At 39.9% G+C, this 22,384-nt stretch overlaps 1 protein-coding gene across 1 annotated transcript in view; it reads left to right on the top strand.

Moving 5' to 3' along the window:
• The first annotated feature begins 16,594 nt into the window (after positions 1-16,594).
• The window catches only part of LOC148021484 (putative cyclin-T1-1), a 48,754-nt gene continuing 42,964 nt past the window's right edge, over positions 16,595-22,384 (top strand). The window contains exons 1-2 of the mRNA XM_087696875.1: positions 16,595-16,963; positions 17,953-18,252. Coding sequence (XP_087553001.1) covers positions 18,017-18,252 — 236 coding nt within the window. The 5' untranslated portion in view covers positions 16,595-16,963; positions 17,953-18,016. The remainder of the gene's footprint in view (positions 16,964-17,952; positions 18,253-22,384) is intronic.

Raw genomic sequence — 22,384 nt, forward strand, 5'->3', positions numbered from 1 at the left:
ACTCAAGCTAGGAAAATGCAACTCAAGCAAGAGTTGCATAATGTGCAAAGAGAAAATATGAGCATCAATGACTACCACATGAAGGTGAAGAAGATTGCAGATGCACTTGCTTCCATTGGGTCGCCAGTGGAAGATGATGATTTAGTTTCTGTGACCTTGAATAGTCTAGGAAAGGATTATGCACAGTTTCGAACATCCATTTCCGTCCGTGAAAGATTTCCTGATTTTGAGGAGTTGATTGCTCTTCTAATTTCTAAGGAGCAGAGAAATAGTGGTGCATCTTCTTCGGGAGGAACTTCAAAAGAAGTTGTCTTCTACTCAAATGCTGGAAGAGGTAGAGGCAGAGGTAGAGGAGGCCGATCTGGAGGCCGTGGTAGAAATCAAAATATGCAGCAAACTCAAGAAAACCAGTCCTATGGAGAAGGACGTGGTAACTCTAGAGGCAGGGGGAGCCAAAGAGGCCGTGGTGGATGGCAAAGAGGGCAAAATGCAAACAGCAATGTTGAATGCTACTACTGTGGTAAAATGGGTCATATGGCTAAAGACTGCTATAAAAAGCAGAATGACATCATGAATGGAAAACTGCAACAAGGAAATTATGCATCTTCTAGTAGACAGGGTGACGACAGAAATGAGCATTTGTTTATGGTGCAGCACATGAACAATTATGTGACAAGTGCAGAAGAAAGCAACAATGTATGGTATGTTGACTCAGGTGCATCAAACCACATGACAGGTCATGCAGAATGGATGGAGGATGCAAGGAAAATGGAAAAACCAGGATTTGTGGAGACTGGTGATGATACTGCACATCCTATTGTGCAGATTGGAAAAATTCCCTTGTCTATGCAAGATGGGAAAAAGAAATACCTGTCCGATGTATTTCATGTCCCGAATATCACTAAGAATCTGGTTTCTGTTGGTCAAATGGTTGAGCAGGGCTTGCAGGTCAAATTTAATCCTCATGGATGCTTTGTTGAGGATATGAAAAATAAAGGTCGCTTGATAGCAAAAGGAAAGAAGAAGGGCAGAATGTTTACGTTGGATGCAGACATGTCTGAATTGAGTGCAGCAATGTTTGCACATGGGGCCAGTGTAGTTGCAGATATTGATATCTGGCATAAACGCATTGGTCATGTTAATGTACAGCGACTTAAATCAATGCAGGCCCAAAATATTGTTGCAGGATTGCCTAGATTCAAGGTTGCATAAATGCATAAGGTATGTGAAGCCTGTCAGTTTGGAAAACATGCAAGGAAACCATTTCCTAGACATGTTCAAGAGAGTAAGAAGCCATTGGAATTAATCCACTCTTATGTGTGGACTACTAAAGCTGCATCTCTTGGAGGCTGTCATTATTTTGTCACTTTTATTGATGACTATAGCCGAAAAGTTTGGGTGTATTTTATGAAAAAGAAAAGTGAAGTTTTTGGGCATTTCAAAACTCTTAAAGCTATGGTTGAAAAAGAAACAGGCCTGCAAATAAAATGCCTAAGGTCAGATGGAGGGGGAGAGTACCTCTCAAATGAGTTTGCAAGGTTCTTGCAGGAGCATGGCATAAAGCAGCAATATTCATGCAGTCATACCCCACAGTAAAATGGAATTGCAGAAAGAAAAAACAGGCATATTGGAGAGGTATCTCATGCCATGCTCAATGAAAAAGACCTGCCATATTTTTATTGGGCTGAAGCAGTTGCTACAGCAGTCTACATAATGAACAGGACTCCCACTGCAACAATACATGAAATGACTCCAAAGGAGAGGTATACTGGTGGGAAACCAGATATTTCTCATTTGAAAATCTTTGGTTGCATTACCTATGTTCATGTGCTAGATGAGTTGAGATCCAAGTTGGATCCAAAAGCTGAGAACTGCATCTTTATTGGTTACTCTCTGCAGTAGAAAGGGTATAGATGCTATAATCCTTCTACTCGTAAGTTTACAGTGAGCAGAGATGTTGTTTTTGATGAGATGAGTAGCTAGTATAAACCAGTAAATGTGATTGATGATGTAGATGCACAAAATGGTAATGCTGCACAGAATTCACAGCAGGCTGTCACAAAATATTAGTGGACCTAGAGGGTCCTCTAGCAGTGGTTCACATTCTTCGCCATGGATAGGCAGATTGAGATCAGGAGAATCTTCTCAAAGTAATGCAGATAGTGGTATGCAGTTTTCACAAAAAGGAAAAGAGAAGGCAAATCAGCCCATATTTGATGTGAATGCAGGTCACTCTTATGTGGATGGTGAATCCAGTGGCTCAGAACAGAGCATTGATGATGAGTTGGGTATCCCCTCTATTGTTACACCTGGAGTAAGGAAGACCAGGGATGTTTTGAGAGCAACTGGGAGTGAACCTATTTTGCGGAGGTCTACGAGAGCTAGGTATCCTGTGGATAGGCTGAAATATGATGAATTTACAGCCATTCACTATGCATATATGGTCAAAGTGATACAGGAACCAGAACCCACTTCTTTTGAGCAAGCCATGGGAAAAGAAAAATGGGAGAAAGCCATGGATGAAGAAATGGATGCCTTGGAAGCAAATGCTACATGGGAATTGGTACCTTTGCCTAAAGGTAAGAATGCAATTGGCTATAAGTGGGTTTATAAGGTGAAGCACAATTCAGATGGTTCTGTGAACAGATACAAGGCAAGATTAGTAGTCAAGGGGTATGCACAAACATATGGCATTGACTATGAAGAAACATTCAGTCCGGTTGCAAGGATGGCAACCGTAAGAGCAGTCATTGCTATGGCTGCATCAAAGGGATGGTCTTTACATCAAATGGATGTAAAGAATGCCTTCTTACATGGTGATTTGCAAGAAGAGGTATATATGGAGCAGCCACCAGGTTATGTGCATGCTGTTCATCCTGAGTTTGTTTGCAGGTTGAAGAAAGCATTGTATGGCTTGAAGCAAGCACCTAGAGCATGGTCTGACAAGATAGGACTGTATCTTGTCACTATTGGCTTTCAGATTTCCAAGGCAGATTTCTCACTTTATGTGAGAAAAACAGAGAAATGTATTATGCTACTTGTCATTTATATTGATGATTTGATTATGACAGGTGACAGTGATGAAGATATCCTTCATGTGAAAATGCTATTAAAGCAAAAGTTTGAAATGAAGGATTTGGGAGAGCTACGTTATTTCCTAGGCATTGAGGTGATTAGATCACCAAGTGGGATACAGCTCTTGCAGAGGCAGTATGGATTGGACATGCTGTCCAAATATGGGATGACAGGCTGTAAGCCTATTTCAGTTCCTTTGGAGCAGAATGTGAAGCTGAGCGCAGATGCAGGTGAGCTTCTGAAAGACCCTACTATGTATAGACGCATAGTAGGAAGCTTGATTTATATGACTATTACCAGGCCAGATTTGAGCTATGCTGTTGGATTGGTAAGTCAGTTTATGCAGGCTCCAAGGAAACCGCATTTGGATGCGGCTAGACGCATACTCGGGTATGTGAAGTCCACATTGCAGTATGGACTATTTTATGAGATTGGGGTTCAGATACAGTTGCATGGATACACTAATGTTGATTGGGCTGGTAGCATTTCTGATAGACGATCTACCAGTGGATATGTGTTCTCTTTTGGGAGTGCTGCAGTCACTTGGAGCAGCAAGAAACAACCTACAGTTGCCTTGTCCAGCACAGAGGCTAAGTACAGGGGTGCAGCAATGGGTGCATGTGAGGTAGCTTGGTTGCATAAGCTACTTTATGATATGCATCAGTCTACAGATGGGCTAGTTGTCATTTATTGTGACAGCATGAGTAGTATACACTTGGCAAATAACCCAGTCTATCATGCTAGAACAAAGCACATTGAGGTGCATTATCACTATGTGCGGGAGAGGGTTTTACTAGGTCTTATTGATCTAGTTTATGTCAGCACAGAGGATCAGATAGCTGACATATTCACGAAGGCATTGGGCACAGAGAAGCTGCGCAAGTTCAGAGACCTGCTTGGTATGCAGGAATTGGGATTGAGCTCGAGGGGGAGTGTTGAGATATTGAGCTCCACTCGTGATATGCCAGGGTGACCGTTGTGCATTTATGTCACCGACGTGTCAGTTGTGCAGATGCGGTTGGTACACCGCTCATGAATAATAGCTAGATGACAGCTATCCTTATCTACTCTAGTTCGTGGCTCAGTTAGTATGCCACCTTAGTTAGTTGAGTTTGGTTTGAGACCCATATATAGGGTTATTCTATTTCTTTGTACTTGAGTTCTTTTGGCTTACACAACTAAGAAGAGGAAAACTATTTTCAGCCTCCACCTCTGTGTGTATTCCCCCATTGTGCAAGCAAGAAAGCTACAAGTGAGACTCCTTCATTCTCTCCCAAAATCTTGACACCTTCAGCACAACGACAAAGCATTGGACACCTGCGATTTAATTTTCCAATCCTTTAATACTCCAAAAGGTCTTATCTTTGTTCCATTGGGTAGCATGATAATGAAATGTGATAATTCTACAGGTGGATTGCTCCACACTTGCTAAAATACATGGGTAAGGACAATAACCCATACCTCTATATCCACAATCCCTTGTTTGGTGTGTCACCCAAGGCAATTAAAAGGAGAATGGCACGTGTCTTTGTTCCCTCCCAAAATGCATTTACTTGTAGAGTTCCCACCCCATAATTTAGACAAAGGTTGGGAATGTGTGTTAATGTCACAACCTTGTGTGACCCCTATTTCTCATTGCATAGATTCTTCTACCCTTTTCCTTAAAGCCTTCTAGAGAGTAGGGTTTTGTTTTAGTAATTATCCAAGTGGTAGAGTCACTAGAGTATAGATTATGGTAGTTAACAGGCTTGCACTTGGCCCTTTCTACTCGTTCTGTTCTACATTCTACTCTCAGTGCTTGTGATGACCAAGCTAGTCTCAAGTAGTGTGGCTTTGTTCATGAGGTGGTGTAAGTGGTGTTTCATGGTCACTTGAACTTCCAATTTCAAGGGAAATAGGCGGGCTTACACGAGAGATCCTATGGCTCTTCTTCTACGATTAGTTCATTAGCATCTTGAAGGTGTTTATGTGCCTTCTTTACCCACTTTTTGACCTTATCCACAAGCTCCAACTGCAGATACGAGATGTAGATACTCACCCACTTTGGCACTTCCCTTCTCCTTCATTCTTGAGGTAGATGCTTCAACCTCTGCATCAAGTGCCTGCCTACCTCATATCAACGTTGTGGCACTACTAATTTTGAGTATGAGTTTTGCTTCAATCCATTTCTTCCTTTTTTCCTATTTTTCTTGCCTAATGATGAGGTGTCTAGATTACTAGACCTTGGCACTGATATGCTAGCTTGCTTTGCTTGGGCTCTGGTCATCATATTAAGTGGAATAGGTGTGGCCTTGTCACACATCTCAACATCAAAAATTCCTAGAGGTATAGATGGCACAATTACTAAACTAGTGGGAGGCTTGCACCTTAGGCAATAGGTGTACATGTGTGTAACACCACACTTTAGACATCCCAAGTCCGCCTTATCCTTGTTCACCAGATCCTTCTCTAGACATTTGGATGAAATATGCCCTGCGTGGTTGCATGTCCAACAAGTGAGATGCTCTTGAGATTGGTTGCTTCCCATACTACGAGCTTGCCCTCTACCCAAGGCCATGACAAGAACTAGCCTAAAGTTCATCAAGACAGGATACCCCTCTTCATCATATGTGACATAGGGGTTCATGTACAATTCTTATTCGATTGGTTCCTCAACGAAGTGTGCTTGTGCGTCACTTGGTGCGAGCATGACTATGGGTCCAAGTGGCCTTGGTATCCTTGTGAGGTTGATGTTAGAGCCCTAGCGGCTATGGGCCATTGTTCATTAGGTGTAGGAAGTGCAAGTGGTTCCCCTCTTCCATTGTCAAACTACCTATTTGATGGGTAATATGGTAATGGATAAGGTTAAGGATACAGAAACCTTTGTGGTAGGTGACAATGCATGGCCTTGTGGCCCATTCTTCCACTATTTATGCAGGTGTGTGGTCAAGGACCCATACACTCTAATGGAAGATCATGGCTGCCACAGTGGATGCATTATACATACAGTCTCATGGGTTGCAAGGCATCCTAAGAATTGCCTTTGTTTGAGATATCTATACTCTTCCCTTGGAAAACCCTAGCCAACATGTTTCATTGCAAACCTAAGTTGGTTGCTAGTGTCTTGTAGAGTATTTCATCCTTTATCTCATTAATGAATATAGTGGAGACTGTCTTCTAAGTGGATCGTTCCACTATTAGAAATCTTTTATAGAGATTCGCACATGAGTGATGTAGTCACGAATTTCTTCTTTGTGTTTTTTTCTAACATTCATCAACTTGATAGTTAAATTATCCGTGTATCCTGCTCTAGAGAATCTCTTAATGAAGAGGTCATTTAGATATCAAAATCATTGCATTCAGCACCATCAAAATTGGTAAACCAAGTACACCCTTTGTTTCCCAGGCACATCCCAAAGGCTTGTGTGCAGTAAGTTGCATCCTGGAGGTTGTTGGCCTCACAGACCTTCTCGAATTGTTCCACAAAACTATATGGATCATCTCTTGCCTTGTATTTCTCAACTTGTTTTGTGACTATTAAGATTTTAATCTGGCTTCTAGTATTGGAAACAATTCCTAATCTAGTTAGGATTGAGGCAGCTTGTGCAGTGCTATTCCACTCATTGATTGAATCGTCTAGTGGTTGCTTGTTGGTTAGGAATTGGGATGGAGTGAGGTCTGCTTCGAGCACTCATTTTATGTTAGTATCAACTCACGATCCCATGCACCTTGTGAATGCCAAGATGCATTACATTTAGTTAAGCTTGACCTCTTTCCTTTGCCTATTGACTCGTTGTGCATGTATGAATCTCACAACCTGCTGCAACATGTCCTTCCCTAGCCTTCTTTCCTTTTCTATCTCAGTGATGATTTCATGTGCTAGTCTACCCACATGCACTACCAATGCCTTGTGCTCATAGAATGCCAGAAGCTATTGGATTTTAGCTGGAAACTCTCAAGGGTCAATCTCTGGGTTGCCAGTGTTTGATGTTGATGCTAATGTGGTTACTTTTTGTTATTGTGCAACTAAGGTTTTGATGATACTAATGAGATTCGGTAGAACAATGGATTCTCCCATGAAAGGCACTTCACCTAGATGCTTGTCCCGCAAGGATTCACTCAAGTTATGTACTTCACGGGTTTGTTTTGGTGCCCATCCCCTTTGGGTTAGTATTGTTGTGGTTCAATTCTCCTATGATCTTTGAGTTTTGTTTTCTCATTTGGTTTCTGGTGATTGGTTGATTCTTTTGCCATTTTTGGATGACTTAACACATATACATGCTTCTTATCACAACAATGCCTTTCTTGTCAAATGTAATTAATCATGGATAATGCAAACATGCTTTCAATTCTTTTACCAAACAAAGTGAATGAATTCAATGTGGTTTTTTATCCACTCATGGATGCTTAATCAAACTTTTCAATAAATTTTTGTGCAATTGCATCTTTATTCAAAACTTAGCAACACAAGAACTACAACACAACACTTCAAATCTAATGTTGACTTTCCAATTTAAACTCCTTGAGTCTTTCATCTATTGTGAGGTTATGGTTTCTTGGGGTTTGGATGCTAGTTTCATGTCCTCGATGATTGTCCTTGTGATTTGTTTCCCTTGGCTATTAGTCCTAATTCTCACAATTGCTTAACAATGATTGAGTATCTTTTTGGCTAAGTGGAGTTTCAAGAATTTCCAATTGGAGCATGATCTACTCTCCTAGCTTACAATTGTGGGTTTCAACCAAACTCTACAACCCCTCTTGTCTTGGAAGTTTCAATTGGAAAACAACTCCCATAATGTCCCAAAAGCAACTAGTTAAAGTGTGGCGATATGGTTGAAGATAGTTTCATGATGTAGATGTTACTAGGGTCTTGTGATGTATGGCGACTCACAAGCCTTTAAATGGTGTTATCTGTGGTGCTCTAGTTAGCTATGATTCAAGAGTTCTTCTAGGTGTTTAGTGGTCCAATGTGAGGTAACTTTCTATGACTTAGGCTAGTGCCATGTATGGAGTGCGTGCGAGAAGTGAGCTTTTGGAGTAAGCTTTCAAGCGAGTTTTTTTTGGCAACCTCCTATCTTATTCCACACAGTCCACTTGGTCCTCTTTTTCTTTTGGGCATATATCAAGCGCCATTGCTGCTCCTCCATTTCCACCACCACCACTAGTACTACCACCACCACAACTTACTCTCGCCCTCCCCATAAGAACCACAATCAATTCTCCTCTCTCTCTCTCTCTCTCTCTCTCTCTCTCTCTCTCTCTCTCTCTCTCTTGGAGACCCACAACATGCATCTCCCTCTTCTCCTCCCCCTCAATAACACCCTCTCTCTCTTTCTCCTTTTTACCCCCAACTCTCTCATCTCTCTCTCTCTCTCTCAACACATTAGTAGTTCTCTCTCCATAATTGCTTTGCATCACTACATTAAGCTTATGTGATTATTTTTATAATATTACCACAATGTTAGTGGTTGAATTACACGTACACAAGCAATATCACACTCACGTATACATTACATTCCCCCTCTCTCAATTATTTGCATATATGTTACAATTACATCATTATATATTCGTACTTCAATTGTACACACATGAGCAAAACCAAGTACACTTACACTTACCCCTCTCTCTCTCTCTCTCTCTCTCTCTCTCTCTCTCTCTCTCTCTCTTTCTCTCTCTCTCTCTCTCTCTCTCTCTCTCTCTTATTTGATTAGGCTTACATATGGATTGAAGTTATGTATCCATTTACAATAGATCCTTGCAAGGAATTGCTTCACAATCTTTGTAAAATATAGCTATGTATTGCTTCATTACTTGTAGTTGTTATTTATTCCAATAATTTTTCATTTTAAACTCTAAACTTCAATAATTAAACATTTTATATATTGATCTATTTCACATTATACTGCATGAACTTACTACAAGAACTACAAAAAATATACTAAATTCGAAAATCCATTTGTAAGTTAGTGAACTATTGTGCGCAAATGAACATATTTATTGCAAATATTAAATATCAAACTAACTCCATTGCTGGAGGGTGAAATGGGTGTTCTCTAACAAACTCCTAGACTCCCTCATGAAAACCTGCTAGCTTAGTTAAACATGGAAGTATGTATATCCAAGAAGATGGTATCCATAGGACTTTCCTAAGTCAAATAGGGAAGCATGTGTTTGAAGATGATGGTATCCATGGGATTTTCTTGAGATGTAAATGAACATATAAAGGAGGTAAGTAGGTTACATTGCATCTTCTTCTACTATCATCCACAAATAGTATCATTACTAGGCTAAAGTGCGGCCAATCAATATCATCAAAACATTAGAAATTGTGGTTGTACCTTGACTCATTTTCTAAGAATGAGTTGCGTGAAAAAATACATTGGTGGTATCACTTTCCTACAATTAGCCATAGTCTCTTTAGAAGAAGACATAAAAGTGTGACATATTCTAAAGAATACATATGGAATTACTTATAAGGAATCTTGATCCTTATGTCTCTTGCAATTTTTTTTCCTCAAGTATTTTTGATATAATGCCTTCTCATTAGAGGGGATTTCACCTTTAGGTAGTTATGGAAGATAGGATATCTCCGATGCACCTCCTCATTCATCTCCTGCTCAATATGGTGATCCTTATATATGAGATACTCCTTCGTTAAGTCTAATTAATCCCTACATTTCCCATGGCAAAGTTTGCAATACCCCCTTCTCCAAAATCCCATACATGAACTTGCCATTCACAGTTCTATTACATATAGAGACATCGATAAGATACCATTGCAAATATACTTCTATAGAAGGATACCGAGTTCTGTCTATAGAAAAGTCTTCACACTGCTAACTTGCAAGACTTCTCCTATGTGAACTAGAAGAACAAATCTTAAACAATTGAATGTTGCAGTAGTTTCCTCATTAAAAACGAGAGAGAGAGAGAGAGAGAGAGAGAGAGAGAGAGAGAGAGAGAGAGAGAGAGAGGTTATGACTTTATTCTCATCTCTCTAAGGGGACGTGAAATTTTTTTTCACTAGATAGGGGTTGCAAGCAACCCTTTCTCAGTGACACACTACACACACACACACACACACAAATAGAGCTTTGAACCACAACTCCCCTCCATCATCTCTCTAGGAGGACGTGAAATTTTTTATCGCCAAATAGGGGTTGTCAATAACTTCTTCTCGGTGAAAAAAATTCACAAGTTGCCTTCATCTCTCTAAAAGGACTTATGAAATCTTTTTTTGGCTAGGAAGGGGTTGTTGACAACTCCTTGTTCACTGAAATTTTTCTAGAGAAGGCTTGTGGAAAACCTTATTTCGGCAAAGGGTTGCTGGCAACCCCTTGTTTGGTGAAAAATTTTCAAAAGTCACCTCAAAGAAATGATGGAGGAGACTTGTGAATTTTTTTTTCATCTCAACAAGGGGTTGCTAGCAACCCTCTTCTTGATGAGTTGCTAGCAACCCCCTAGAAAAACATTCAAATTAAGTCATAATCTCTCTCTCTCTCTCTCTCTCTCTCTCTCTCTCTCTCTCTACCTCTCGATATATTTTTATTTAATAATTAATTATAAATTTATTAATAATTAAGTTATTAACAAAGCAATAAATTAAGCAGGGGATATGGATGTGTGTGTGTACGTGTTTGTGCATATCCCGTATCTTTATTTCTCACTATGTGTATCTCTAGCAACATTGTGTGTGTATCTCTCTCTCTCTCTCTCTCTCTCTCTCTCTCTCTCTCTCTCTCTCTCTCTCTCTCTCTCTCTCTCTCTCTCTCGTCATTAGGACTCAAAGAGTCAAGAGAGATGATGATGTGTGTGTGTGTGTGTGTGTGTGTGTAATTTTTTTATGAGAAAGAAGAGGAGAGGAAAGTTTTAAAATAATGTTTGATGAGAGAGAACATATAAAAAATAGTTAATAGCTAAAAATATCTTGCTATATTATATTATATGTATATTTATAATATGTTTTAATGTGAGACATAATAGATTGAGACTTTGTGAATGAACTATATTGAAGTGTTTGGACCTTATGAACAAAAAGACATCATCTCTTTTGGAAAAAAATAAAATCCTAACATAGAAACTAACAATTAACATAACATATAATGGCTATTATCTTTTGCATTGGGAAAAATAAAGACCTTATCAAAGATTTAAAAAAGTTCTATACTATTGAAGTTATAATCAAAATGTGACTTTTTTGTCTAATTCTGGTTAGACCAAAAACTTTTAAATAGAGGAAATCCATCTCAAATTGGAGAGAGAGAGAGAGAGAGAGAGAGAGAGAGAGTGTGTGTGTGTGTGTGTGTGTGTGCGTGTGTGTGTGTGTGTGTTCATGTAATTTGACAAAGGTCCAAAGTTATTAATGTAAGAGAAGCCCAAAGGTAGTATTTTATTATTTTTTGAGAGAGTCGCTAGAATTGCTTTAAGACGCACACACAGTGTGTATGTATCTATGTGTTGATAAAGATCCAAAGCTATTATTGTGTAGGAAAGGCCCAAATGTAGTAATATAAGAGATAGTTGCTAGAATTTTTTAAAGCCACACTCACACACACATAAGCACACATATACGCATACAAATAAATATATATAGACGACGTGTATGCCTATGTTTTGATAAAGATTCAAAGCTATTGATATAGGAGAAGTCCAAATGAAGTATTTTGGTATTATAGGAGAGAGTTGTAAAGCTACTATATGTAAGAAAGGCCCAAAGATAGATGGTAGTATTGAGACACACACACGTGTGTGTGTGTGTGTGTGTGTGTAAAGATCCAAGGCTATCAATGTAGAAGAGGATCAAGGCCCCCCTCTTTGGCTTCAAAATTTTCTAGCACTCTCTCCTATAATACTACAATACTACTTTTGGGCCTCTTCTACATTGATTTGAAAAAGATACCTCTCCATCCAAACTACTTTTTGCAAGTGGGCGGGGAGAGTTCACCTATTTAGCAAGTAAACAACTAGTGAGTAAAGGAATGCGAACGCCTAACCCTTAAATAACTGTTTTGATTGGTTAAACCTTACAAAGTGGACATCTGTCATTTGGTGTGTAACCACCCTTAGTGTTCCTAGAGTTAAGCTCATGTATATCAAGAGCCAATTACTTCCTTAGGTTGTCATTCTTGTAGGTATTGGTTGTGGATTCACTTTAGGAAGTCAATGATTTTTAAAAAGACACCTCTCTCTTGTCTCTCATCAATAACTCATTTTATCTCCTCTCTCTCTCTCTCTCTCTCTCTCTCTCTCATCCGAAAGTTATTTTTATCTCTCTCTTCTTCCTCTCTTCTCTATTGAGTCCTAATTCCCTTCCGATTGAAATTCCTTACATTCAAAGTATCTAGAATATAATTTTGATTTTAAAGACTAGGCAAATCATTGATGAATTGCTTAGTGAAGTGGATTAGAGTTTGTATGAGCAATAATATTTAAAGCTATGTCTTTAGTTTTGTAATATACACTAGACAAACTTGCCTTGATTGTTATCTCTGGTGTATGTGTGTGTGAATGTGTGCACACGTGAGTGAGTGTGTGTCTCTCATTATTAAAAACTTATATATATATATATATATATATATATTACAACAATATGATGTCAAGTTAGCAAAGACATGCACAAAGAGAGATCAAAATGATGGTCTCATAAACACACATTAAGCATATTGATTGAGCATTGATTTTATACTTGTTTTTACCAATCAATATCCCTTCAAGCCACCACAATAAATAATCCAAATATATGCAAGCTTTAATAACGAGTTTTTATTTTTTAACCAAAATTTAATGAGGTTGCTAGAGCTATGTATAAAGAAAAATGTTTAGTAAGTGTTTGGAATGGATGTAAATGTAGACATGTTTATACACCAACCCATGCTTACCAATGAGAATTTACATCTCATATTTGGAAAAAGAACAACTTTCCCAATGTTGCCCATAGTGTGACCAACAAAGCAAAGACTTTGCTAATTCTTAGAGCAAATGCATTTTATTTTGTTGAGAAAATATATACATATCTTGCTTGGTTAGTTATGATAAAATTTATGATAATCTTTTACTATCATTGTCTATTAGTTTGTGGAAAGTAGTACACTTGAGGTCAATTAATACAAAATCTAGATTTGGATTGCTTACATAAATTATTTTGGAGAGAGAGAGAGAGAATTACTTACAAGTAAAAAGTGAACTATTTATTGCAACACACGTCATAATCCAATATAACACAAGTTCTATAAAACCTAGAGTACTCACACAATTTTTTTTGTATTGCAAATGAGAGAGAGAGAGAGAGAGAGAGAGAGAGAGAGAGAGAGAGAGAGAGAGAGAGAGAGAGAGAGAGAGAACTATTTGTTGAAACACCTTTTATAATACAATATAATACAAATTCTATCAATCTAGAGTGCTAGCATGAATTATTTCTAGGTTGGAGAGAGAGAGAGAGAGAGAGAGAGAGAGAGAGAGAGAGAGAGTGTGTGTGTGTGTGTGTGTGTGTGAAGGTAGTGATGGTGGTGGTAGTGGTTGTGGTAGAGCTAGCAACAGTAGTGGCGGCAATGAAGGTGGTGGTGGTGAAAGTGGAAGTGGAGGTGGTACATCTAAGGGTGGAATAAGTGAACTATGTGGAACAAGAATAGAGGGGTTGCTAAAAAAAAAAGCTCACTCAAAAAATTCTCTACTTACCATTCCCCCATGTACCTAATGATACCATGCATTCTGAGTGTCAAACGTAAGTATTGTTCTAAGAATTAGTTGGCTATGTTGCGGTTCTCCTAGTTGAATGTCTATAGGGGTGTTTTTGGCCTTTATGGCCTCATGTGAAGATCCAAGCCTTATTGATAGCAAAAGACAAGGATAGGAGACAAACATGGAAAGAAAGCACATTTAAGAACTCTCAACACAAGGAATCAAGTACACACTCTTTGTACTTGTGTACCGATTGAAGAGCAAAGGCTAATCCATGTAGGGGAGCAAAGGCCAATCCACATTCCTACGCCTTTCTCACTCTCCCTTATGATGCGAGACTTCGACTATGAGCTCTTTCTCTTTTTCACCCTTGCAATTCTTGTGAATACCCCATGTGCCCAAAACACAATAGCAAAAGCCAAACACTAAAGCAAAGAGTGAAAAGTGGAGATACTAGAAAAGTGAGAACAAAAAATCACCCATACAAAAAAAAGGAAATTGCATCACGTGTCTAAAAATTGTCCTTAAGTCTCCTACTTTAAATTTTTTGTCAAGAACCAGAGTATTATGAATTTTTATATATTTTAAAAATTATATAAGATCTGCTTCTACCTTCTTAGAAATTTCATGAAAAATCCAACACACAATCACAAATAAGATACCAACACTCGCAAGCGAATCAATTGCCTCTCAATTTGTTCCATCTATGCTAATTGATGCAGTGTTTAGGAGTGTGAGCTTCTATTCCATCATACGACATAGAGAGTATGCACCTCATTGCTCGATTTCGTCGGTCTTGGCAACATAACCAAAATGTCATCGCTCTCACAAGCTAGACTGTTGGGCTTGCAGACCGCTTATTGTTCCAAGCATTTCGAGCAATGTGGCTATGCCTATCTCTCACGTATCCATTGCAACTCTCCAAACAAGTGTAGTGAACTCACTAATTTACCTTCACATTGTAGTTTATCTATGAAAGGCTTGATGGTTCCATGATCCTTGCAATGCACCACAAGTGAGATCCACCTCCTTTGGCTTGATTGCCACACAAACTTTGCAAGGAAGAAGAAGTAGGAGAAGAAGAAGATGAAGAAGGAGAGGAAGCAAGAGCTTCTCTGTAAATGGTCCCTCACTCTATCTCACACTCTCCCTCTTCACCACAAGAATGAGTTTATCCATTCACTTTCTAGTTTTTGTACATGGCCTCAAAAATTGGGCACCCTCCTTTTGTATTTGCCTAGACCGGCCTTCTCTCACTAACATAGACCATTTACACTCTTTTACCAATTTACCGACTAGTTTGGCAAAGAGTAATTGATACAATTTGCATGGGAGCAAACTTGATGCTCTTGTGCATTGCTTTTCTTGCACCTCTTGTAATTCTCCAACTCTTTTTTTTCTTTTGCCTTCTCCTACACATTCCTTGGTTGCATCTTCACAGAAGATGGGGTTAACATAGACTATACTAAGGCAATGAATCATGAAAATAGAGGTTAGTGGTAGGTTTGATAATATATTTGGGATGTACAAAATATGCATGTTATGCATTGGTGGCAAACCATCTATCAGCAAGATAAGTGTTATTTGATGTCCAAGTTGTCATAAGCACTTGGGATGCTCATGGGCACATGATTAGAGAATTTGCATGCCATATCCATGATAAAATCTCTAGACACATTGAGAATGAAGTTAAGGGAGTTAACATTAGATTTCCAAACTTGGCACATTGTGCAATACATAAACAATGTCTTAAACTTTGAATGGTGATATGTTGCAGTCTTTAATATCATATTTTGTACTATCATAAACATTGTACGTCGACAAGTTTAGCAAGGGTGCATGGTGTGTGAGCATTGCATAAAACTTGCAATCTCATTGGCTACATGCATCCAAAAGACAAAAAAGAGGAATATCATGTCCATTTGGTCTTTTCATCTCCAACTAAGAAAAGTGGTTTTGGGGAAAAAATAGAAAGCAAGGAAAAAGTAGAAGAGAACCACCACACGTACTAGGTCACAATGAGCTTTATGAAATTGCTTTACCCTTTTAGACTATACAAATAGAAAGGAAATCTAAAGGTTACAAAGGATAGTAGACGATGTAACAACATAAATGAAAGGTAGGTGGTTCCCATTGCTTATTGCATGCGTGCACACACACACACACACACGGGAGAGAGAGAGAGAGAGAGAGAGAGAGAGAGAGAGAGAGAGAGAGAGAGAGAGAGAGAGAGAGAGAGAGAGAGAGAGAGAGAGGTGGCCTAGTTAGTGGGTGGTTGGTGGTTCAACCTTTCTCTAGATTGTTGGTTAGCCTAGAGGGTCACAAAAAAAAAGCACCCACTTTTGGCCTAAAGCATAGTCTTATACATCTTTAGATGATTATTTGCATGATAGTTCACCCATAGTTCTAGGGTTTGGCCATGTAAAGGGATTGTGGGGCCACTCCATTGATGTGGCCACTTGCTTGATCGATCATTTGGCTCACATGGATGTCACATAGTGCACGTGGACTTTTTGACCACTAGAGTGTGGCTCTTCCAATGTTGCTCCCCTTGTAGGTGCCTGGTCCATCCATCATAGCAATGCACAGCTTTGCTCCTTCCACACCTCCTCCTTTATCCCCTTTCTACTACCGTTGCAGGTCATAACTCTTCATGACTTACATTGCAAGATCACTTTCAAGGATTCAAGCCATAGTATGTTCATTGAGTCTTTTTGACTTTCATTGCAGGGTGGTCCTATTACCATTCAAGCCAGTGGACGTAAGTGTTGTTTACATGGTTGCTGCCTTAGGAGACCAAGCCCTTAAAGTTAACTCATGGCAGAGAGAGAGAGAGAGAGAGAGAGAGAGCGCAATGTTCATCAATAAGGGCTGGCCCTGCCCTATAGACTAGGTACCTACAAGAAGTGGGAAAGTATACTCCAAGCAGAGCCCTCCACCCAAGTTTGGGGCTTTCGTTCTTCTCTCTGCAACAAATTTTATTTATGGATTTATTAAGAAGAAGAAAAGAACCTTCTCTGTTCTTCCGTCGGAGCCTCATTCAGGGTCGATGATTCTACAGGATTTCTCATCAGAAACCACTAGGGGGAAGCTTCTCAATTCTCCTGTTCGAAGAGCAGCCGTTGAGACGAAGAGAGATTGGTCACGGAGACCAGCAGCAGACGGGAACGCAGGCGCAGAGGAAGGAACCTGAAGAAGTGCTGCAGGCTCTCCACAATCTCCATTTTCTATGGTATGTTTCCTTCTCCTGTTACATAAGCAAAGTCGCACTTATTGGGCTTTTCCCCTTTCGATTTCCGCATTACGAAGATGTCCTACCGTTCTTTTGGTTGTGAACCATGCCATTTCCATAAGCCAAATCTCTGGTCATTCTAGTACCCCTCTGAGCTCAAAATCGAGTCTTTGATCGCTTTGATGTCTCTGCTTTTGGCTGCCGTTTCCGTGTGCTACATTTACCATTCTCTGTGCATTGTTGTTGAGTTCCATGTATATGTGCTCTGCCTCTGCGGAACTGAATATGATTTCATGTAGCTTTCATCTGTTTCAGCAAACTCGGCTTTTTCATATCAAATTTTGCCAACACAGTTCTAGCCAGTGACTTATATACGTGCCCGCTGCTGCTTTGTTGTTCATCTTTATTTCGATTGTTTGGCTCTTCAACAAGTTTTCTTATCAGTAGCTAACGCAGTCATGTCTAGCTCTATCAAGTATGCATCTATATTTAAGTGCTTATGACCATATAAAAAAACAAGTCTTTTTCATATGATATGTGCTGTTTGTCCGCCTTTCATTTGCTTTTTGCATTTGTCCAATGTAAGGGCTTCAAAATGTTTCTCTTTTTATCTGTTGTTCTGGCACTATGTTGCCTGTCATAGTGTCCTAGTGGTAATTTAAGAGGGGCTAATGTGACAAACTTTGCTGTCTATCGACATTTAAAGCTTCTTTAATTTGGTAATAATGCACATTGATGCTGACTTCTCTACCAGATTCAAATTTCTTAAGCACAATTTTTTTCTTCTCATGCATGAAAGTCAGGGCTGTGGTTGGTTGTGCGGTTCAAGTTTGTTCAACAGTCAAGAGGCAGAAAGACACTCTAGTCCAAACACAGCAAATATATGTGAAAGAGTGATATATTTTGGAAACATAGTTAAAAATTTCATGAATTAGTGTGTAAGAGCAACTTTGAGGTGCTGAAATATCCATTTATCTCAATCCACACAGGTTGTCCTACAATGCTGTCGACAAGCTCCTGTCTCAGAAGCTGTAACCACGTCAAACTCTACCCATGCCAGGCTCACAAGCTTCAGGACAATTTACTGCTTACGATGGAGATGATCCAAGAACCTTAGGAGACAACAGAAGTGTTACTAGTAGCTGCAGCAAAGCTGTTCGTTATGTTTCAAGGGATGAGATCAAAGCAATGTCTCCATCACGAAGAGATGGGATCGACTCAGCAACAGAGAACGACCTTCGTAGATCATTTTGCAGGTTCTTGAGGGAGCTTGGAATTAAGCTGAGAATGTAAGATACATGAGTTCCTACAGTGGTCTTTGATATCTCTTTTTCTGAATGCTATTTTTTGAAGAGCAGATCACCTGAACTGTCTGCTAGGAGCCATGTGATGTATCGAGGTATTACTAAATTGCTGTCTGGCCCTTGAAAGTATAAAGTTTCTAAGTGAACTGTATCTGTAGCTCATGTGATATTGATTTCTTGGTGAGATGAGTCAAAGTTATACAGCCCTGCTTTTTTGGGATGGCGGCACATGTGCATTTTGAAGCTATAGAGTTGCCCAATATATAAAGAAAGTCAAAAGGGGCGTGGTCAAGCCCAGTCAGTTTGTATTGCTAGGACTAGCTTATCTGGGTTCTTGGCAAAATGCATGGGCAAGTTGAAGGAGATCATGCAAAGAGATGGAAATATAGTACATCGTCTGCAATAAAGGAGACATGAAAATGTTAGCAGTGTACACCTTATGCATGTTGTGCACTTTCAGTAGGGCTTATGCACGCAGCAAGGTTGGCACATTTTGGTATTGGGCAGCTTCATTCATTGGCTGACCTGCCCATTGTAGAGTGTTTGTTGAACGTGGTCGTAGATTGTGGTACTAGAACGTGGCAGTAGAAAGTCGTAGTAGAACGCGGCAATAAAACGCAGCAGTATGACACCAAGTGGAGATGGTGGATGGTAATCATGAATTGCAATGTTCTTTGAAAGGGGTACGATCAGCAGGGGCGAGGAGAGAGAAGGGTGTTGGATTGACAAAGAGAGTGGTGAATGAATGAAAGAGGGGTGAGAGTGTGGAATGAATGAAGAGGCAGCCTATTTATAGTCCTTAGTTGTCTAGGGTATTGCACCACTAAGTGGGCGTCCACTGTAAAAGTGACTTGAATGAGGATACCAGCCCTTTCTGGGGTTGTGAGTGTGAAAGCCTAATTGAAGTGTGAAAACTGAAGAAGTGGTTTCTCAACACCCCCTCTTAGGCCCAAAAATGGATAAAGAAAGAGGAGCAAAGAGAGATACAAAGAAGATGTAGGGGATCTCAGAGATCCAAAATTTCCACTTGAAAGGTAACATGTAGTAAGGAATTGTAGATTGGATGAATTGTAGAACTTGACTCCACCTCGGGAGAGAAGCCACTAGCTTCATAACTCCATGCTGGAAAGAATTTGAAGGCCTTGTCACCAAGTCGTGGTTGAACCCCCAAGGCCCCGATCTAGGTGATACTTGAAGATCTTGATTCTTGGGTATCAATAGGAGAAATGGCTATGCGAAGACGGCCATCCCCAAAGAGCAAATGGTGTGGAAGAACTTCATGATGAGTAGATGTCCCCTCCGAGGGTAGAGATTCATGGGCTCCATCTAAAGCCGAAAGTAGAAGCCTACTTTGAGAGCAAAGAGAGTACATCCCCCTATGTGATAGAGAGAATCTAAAAACTTGTGGATCACGAACTCTGAATCATTTGATGACGAAGGAAGTGCTATTGATTGTGCCAAAGAAGGTATTTGGGGTGGTGAAGATGTCGAAGAACTCCTAGAGGTGGCCTTTCAAACTTGAGTAGTTGAGGGTGGGAAAAAGTGAGACCTATGCTGAGCCAAGGGTGGGCAACAGTTTGTATCTCTCAATGGAGTGGACAGCAGAACCAAAGTTATGGAAGGAGTTAAATAGCCATTGTCTCTTAAAGGAGTGGACTGTGGAGGGGATGTTATTCAACAATCACTGTCTCTTGGTGGAGTGGACTGCAGAACTATGGGTTATCGAGGTGGCATTCTTGAAATCCTAGAAGTAGAAACAACCTCCATAGCACATTGCAGCGGCTGTGAGGATGCTATGGCGCTTGACGATCCTCCTTTTGCTTGATAGGACTGTGTATCAGATGCGTCTTATTACCATGAGCATAAAAATATGAAAGTGGTGTTGTGCCCTGGAGCGAGAATCAAGACACTACTTTCTTGTAGAGCAATATATATGTGTGTGTGTGTGTGTGTACATACAGATATATACGTATGTATGTATGTATGTATATGTATATGTGTGTGTGTGTGTGTGTGTGTATATATGTATGTATGTATGTATGTATGTATGTATGTATGTATGTATGTGTGTGTGTGTGTGTATACACATATATACATACATATATATATATGTATATATACATATATGTACATATATACATATATGTAGATACATGTATATATATGTATATATGTATATATGTAGATACATGTATATATATGTATATATGTATATATGTATGTATATACATATATATATGTATATACATGTATATATATGTATATATGTATGTATATACATATATATACATATATACAATATGTATACATACATACATACATACATACATATATATATGTATGTATAAAGCTGAAATACATACACCTATCCAACTCCCATCATCTATCGGCAATGAGCAAACCGCTTTGCGAGAAGACCCTTCGTGAGAAGATTTGTAGGATTATCATTTGTATACACTTTGACAAGCTCAATGCTCTTGCTGTCAAGTGCATCTCTAATGAAGTGATACTTTACCTATATGTGCTTTGTCTTTGCATAAAAGACGGGATTCCGTGCTAGCATGATAGCACACTGACTATTACAATGGAGAACAGGTAACCTTCTAGTGCCAAGCTCTCTCACCAGACGTGAAAGCCATAAAGCCTCCTTGTATGCTTCAGTGGCAGCTACATACTCTGCCTTTGTAGTAGACAATGCAACACACTTTTGTATTCTGGAGATCCAACAGATTGCTCCTCCTGTGAAGGTAAACACATGTCAGAGTGCAGCGATGCGGAAGCGTAGGACAAAGAGAGAGAGAGAGAGAGAGAGAGAGAGAGAGAGAGAGAGAGAGAGAGTGTGTAAACGTAGAAAATCTGCGGTGTAGTATGCTGTATAAGAGTGTAGAAATACATAGGGGCAGAGGAAATATCTGTATGTCTCTGACTTGATGACCTCGATCTGTGTTAGCGCGAGCACAGTTTGTCTTAGCCAACAAATCTCAAGAGCAGAATCTGAAATGAATGACTGTTGGAGTGTGCCACAAATTGGCTATAAATAGCCAAAAGGAAAAGACATAAAAATGACCAGGTCGACTGTATTAAATGCAGCCGACTGTAATAAAATAATGCCCTAATAATTGTCCGACTGCACTGCTCGACTGCAGGTTGACGTGGCACCCTATGTTGATCTGCTGTCCACCTTCTGTCCAAGAAATGACTGTCTAACACCCCCTCTCAAATCTTGGACGGGTCAAAAGACTGAGGGATTGGAAATGCTGACGAAGAAGAGCCCGGGGAAGTGCCTTCATAAACAAATCTGCAAGATTATTCTCCGTTTTGCAATACTCCACATCAATGGTCCCATCCAGAAGCTTCTCTCGAATGGAGTGATATTGGATCTCAGTGTGCTTCGTCCGGGCATGGAATACAAGATTCCGTACCAAGGCAATGCAACTCTCATTGTCGCATTGCAGAAGAGTAGGACGAGTTTGGGGGCAGCCAAGCTCCTCCAACAATCTCAGAAGCCACACAACCTCACATGTGGTGGAAGACGTAGCCTGATACTCTGCCTTAGTAGAAGATAGGGCTACCGTGGGGCTACTTCTTGCTACTCCAAGAGATAACACCTGTACCCAAGGTAAAACAATAGCGTGTAGTAGACCGTCGGTGGTCCACATCTCCAGTCGAATCTGAGTCACTCCAACCTACAAGAACCAGATCTGAAGCATCTGAATCTGTGGGATAAGAAATCCCTAAGTTAGAGGTCCCCCTCAAATACCGAATCCTCATAGCAACCTGCCAATGCACCTGTTTGGGTTCAGTCATGAACCCTGCTAAAAGACCCACAGCAAAACAAAGATCAACATGAGTGTTGAAAAGCCAAATCAAGGATCCAATCAACTGATGGTAGCGTGAAGCATCTATCACGGGAGAATCTGAGTGTGAAATGGCCTTCCAATTCGGATCCATAAGAGTAGTAATGGGTCAACAAGTCTCCATCTCAAAAGTCACCAAGAGCTCGTGAATGTACCTCTGCCGAGAGATGTAAATCCCCCTCTGACACTAATAAATCTCGTGACCCAAGAAGAAATGAAGCCGCCCCAAATCCATAATCTCGAATGCCTGATGTCTTGGT

Source organism: Lygodium microphyllum, chromosome 17, assembly GCF_053477565.2.
Source record: "Lygodium microphyllum isolate KBCC chromosome 17, Lygodium_microphyllum_v1.1.10, whole genome shotgun sequence".
Taxonomy (NCBI): domain Eukaryota; kingdom Viridiplantae; phylum Streptophyta; class Polypodiopsida; order Schizaeales; family Lygodiaceae; genus Lygodium; species Lygodium microphyllum.